This window comes from Pyxicephalus adspersus, chromosome 7 (genome assembly GCF_032062135.1).
Source record: "Pyxicephalus adspersus chromosome 7, UCB_Pads_2.0, whole genome shotgun sequence".
Classification (NCBI taxonomy): domain Eukaryota; kingdom Metazoa; phylum Chordata; class Amphibia; order Anura; family Pyxicephalidae; genus Pyxicephalus; species Pyxicephalus adspersus.
The window spans coordinates 5,136,588-5,139,996 of record NC_092864.1 but is presented as its reverse complement, the minus strand read 5'-3'; the positions used below and the strand labels follow the sequence as shown (position 1 = coordinate 5,139,996).

General features: G+C 50.4%; 1 protein-coding gene across 1 annotated transcript in view; it reads left to right on the top strand.

The window, feature by feature from the left end:
• Positions 1 to 227: 227 nt before the first annotated feature.
• LOC140334911 (serine/threonine-protein kinase NLK2-like) overlaps positions 228 to 3,409 on the top strand; it is a gene marked incomplete in the record, with an annotated part of 9,903 nt that continues 6,721 nt past the window's right edge. Inside the window, 2 exon segments of the mRNA XM_072417188.1 lie at positions 228 to 493; positions 2,745 to 2,874. Coding sequence (XP_072273289.1) covers positions 300 to 493; positions 2,745 to 2,874 — 324 coding nt within the window.

Below are 3,409 nucleotides of genomic sequence, written 5' to 3'. Positions count from 1 at the left end.
CAAGGGGCGAAGAGTGTGATTGGTGGATGAGGAATTTCTCACAGTCTCCCATCCCCCTGCTGTACACATTGGGGAGGGGGGAGGGACTCCCAGTAAATGACTGAGAATATTGATAGATATTGAGAATAGATGGGCGTGGTTCAGGCGGGGCACACCGAGATATGGGCGTGGCTATAGCCGTACACACTTGAGGAGGGGTGGGCGGAGCTATGGATAGCGCGCTGCATGCCGGGAGTCTGCATTGTTCCAGCTGATGCGGCACGGGGTCTCCCGGGCAGCAGGAGCAGGGAGCGGGGCCCATGGCGTTCCCGGGGCCCGGGCGCCCGGTGTGTAGCGGGGTGTTCGGGGGGCTCATCCAACCGCCGCTGGCACAGAAGTTCTACTGCCACCCCGGGGGCACCAGCGGGGCATCTGTGCCAGCATCCCCCCTACCCCCACACCCTGAGCCCGAGCCTGACCGACCCATCGGATACGGGGCCTTCGGGGTTGTCTGGTAAGTACCGGGGTGGGGGTGATGTGGGGGAGGGGGGCATTTAACTTGTATGGGGGGGGGGGAGGTACAGGGCCTGGGGGTTCTTACAGTGCAGAATTGCACCTGACTGGGGGTACTAAGGGGGTCATCCAGTGACCTGTGTAAGGCTATTGAGCAGGCATATCAGGTGACCTGTGTGAGGAAAAGTCATGTGATCCATGGGGGTAACTGAGGGGACATCATGTGACCTGTTTGTTTTTTTTTTTTGGGGGGGGGGGTACTTAAGGGACATCAGGTGACCTCTGAAAGGGGTGTTACTGTGGGGAGCATTATGTAACCTCTGTAAAGGGGGGGGTATATCATGTGACCTCTGAATGGGGGGTTACTAGGGGGCATTATGTGACCTCTTTAATGAAGGGTGGTGGGTACTGGGGTATATCATGTGACCTGTGTGTGTATTGGGGGATGTCGTGTGATTGTCATTTGTGCTGGGATTGTTGGGCTCCCCTGATTGGGGGGGTTGAGTTATTTTTTGGGAAGTACTGGGCCCATCTGTGACCCCCCACCGTCACCTGTATGGGCTCTGCAATCTCTCTGACCTGTAGGACAATGCATGGCCTAATTTTTCGGTTTTTGGCCGGGTGGCCAATAGAAGCCGGCCCCGGAGGTAGTTTTAGGTCACATGGCTCCATGTTTGGAAGCTTGGCCTGCCAGGGGTCAGGTTGGCATCTGTGGGGCATCAGCAACCTTCAGATGTCGGCTTTCAAATTAACATTTTCCTTTGATGAGAATCTGTGGCTGTGGCACCCGGGGTCACCGAGGCTGTATTGGGGTTGATGGCTGATACGACCAATCACGTCATTGCGCTCCTAATCTCCATGACGTGTGCAGGGATTGGTGATCGCTCTGCCGGCGGTGCCGTCCCTGGCCGTGGCCTTGTGAGGTCCCATTTCCCACCCGGAGTTATCTCTTCCCAGATGTCCTCGTCATTCCGAGGTTGTGAGATTTGGGAACTCTGTGATTAGAGAGCCCTGCTCCCCATCTCTAACATGGACAGGAAGAAGGCTGTACTGAGTACCGTTGCCATGGTTGCAGGGGGGGTGGGTGTATTTGTTTATTACATTTTTGCTCATTACTAGTAGCATATACCTAGCCAGGTTGGAAGGGAACTACTAGATCCTGCGTAATGGCTTCCTGTCCTTTCATTGATTATCACATGAATGTATTACATGCACATCGTGTATTTGTAGATCAGACTCATCACTGACGGTCAGTAGCTGCACCCGCAGGTTTGTCACACAATCACAGACCCCTGCAGTCTCTAACGATGGGACATATCGACAGTGCAAACCCAGAGGTCATGTGATCTCGCTTGCCCAGGCTTTGTCACATGGGGGAGCCGCTAACCAGCCTGTTAGTTTGCCACATCCCTAAATCTTTGAACTAATACACAAAATCTAGGAATTACCTCTGCAACTTTTAAAAATGTGAAGCAAATATTATTATAATATCGACGCGTTTCGCAGAGTGTATCCGCTTCTTCAGGAACAGAAAAGACAAGAACATCTGATACATGCAGCACATAGCACCCACCTAACAAGTGAGGATAGCCGGGGACTTTGGGACTAATTATTCAATTAGCAAATATTTCCAATATCAATATATAGTTTGAAATAGCGATCTTTATATTTAACACCGTTTCCATTTGAATCTCCGGGTGTCCATGCATAAACTTTAATTTTTACTGTTCGTTCATGAAAACATCTCATATGGCTTTCTTTGTTGTTTAGCTCATATCTCCGCACATGGAATCCCCACATGGGAAGAACTCTTGTTTGGATTTCCATTTATTTATAACATTTCTGAAGCTCTGCTTGAAAGATGAATGCACTGTACCAGAGACCATGTGACCAGTGGCATAGCCGTGATCACATGACCAGGCAAATGAGTGGGGCCTGAACAGAGCTCACTACTGACCAATAGTAAGCTGTGTGTAACCTAACCTGTATATAAGTGGCACTCCATGTCTGGCTTGTGCCATGCTGATATAATACCATGGCCTCTTGTGCCACTGGGCACATACGTACCGCCTGTGGCATGGGCAACGTTTGGGTGCCAGTCATACCGCAGGGAATTGCTGGCTCTTTTTCCTGGTGTCAGTTTGTGGGGAAAATGTTGGCAGGAAGACGTGGTGCCCCTTGTACCTAGCGGAGACTCCATGCCTACACCCTGGCAGACCTGTAATGCATTGTTGTTTCTTTACATTTGGCAGGTCAGTGACGGACCCTCGCGATGGCAAACGCGTCGCCCTTAAGAAGATGCCAAATGTCTTCCAGAACCTGGTGTCTTGCAAGCGGGTCTTCAGGGAACTGAAAATGCTCTGCTTCTTCAAACATGACAATGTAAGACCCGGCCACTGCCCTCTGGGTTCCTGGTGTATAACTATAGATGGGAATAGCAGTGGGTGTGTTCAGGTTGGCACTGCCAAGGCTCTTGTACCCGCTGAAGTAACAGAAGAAGTGTTTGTGCAGAATGCAACCATTGGACTGCAGCTGATTTACATTTGTGGCTCCTGGTGCATCATGGGAAGCAGATTTGTTCCCGGGTTTAGCCCTTGGTAGGATTGACACATTTGGGTCCTAATTGATCTCTTTCTATATCTGACCCTATACATAACATTGGGCTTATTCTGTGTAACCAATAGCAACACCCAGACCATGCAGGATTCAGGTGGTTCAAGAATATCCGCAGAGTAGGTGGATGCTTGGCAAGCTTCCAATCACCTGACCCCATCATTTAGTTTGTAAGGAAAGACAGGCATGTAGAGTCCTATATCCCATAAAAGCTCCTCTCCATTGGCCATGACTGGTTGCTATGGGTTATTGCACACTATACCCTGTGCTCTTAGGGTTGTTAAATGTAAGGCTGCCATCATTC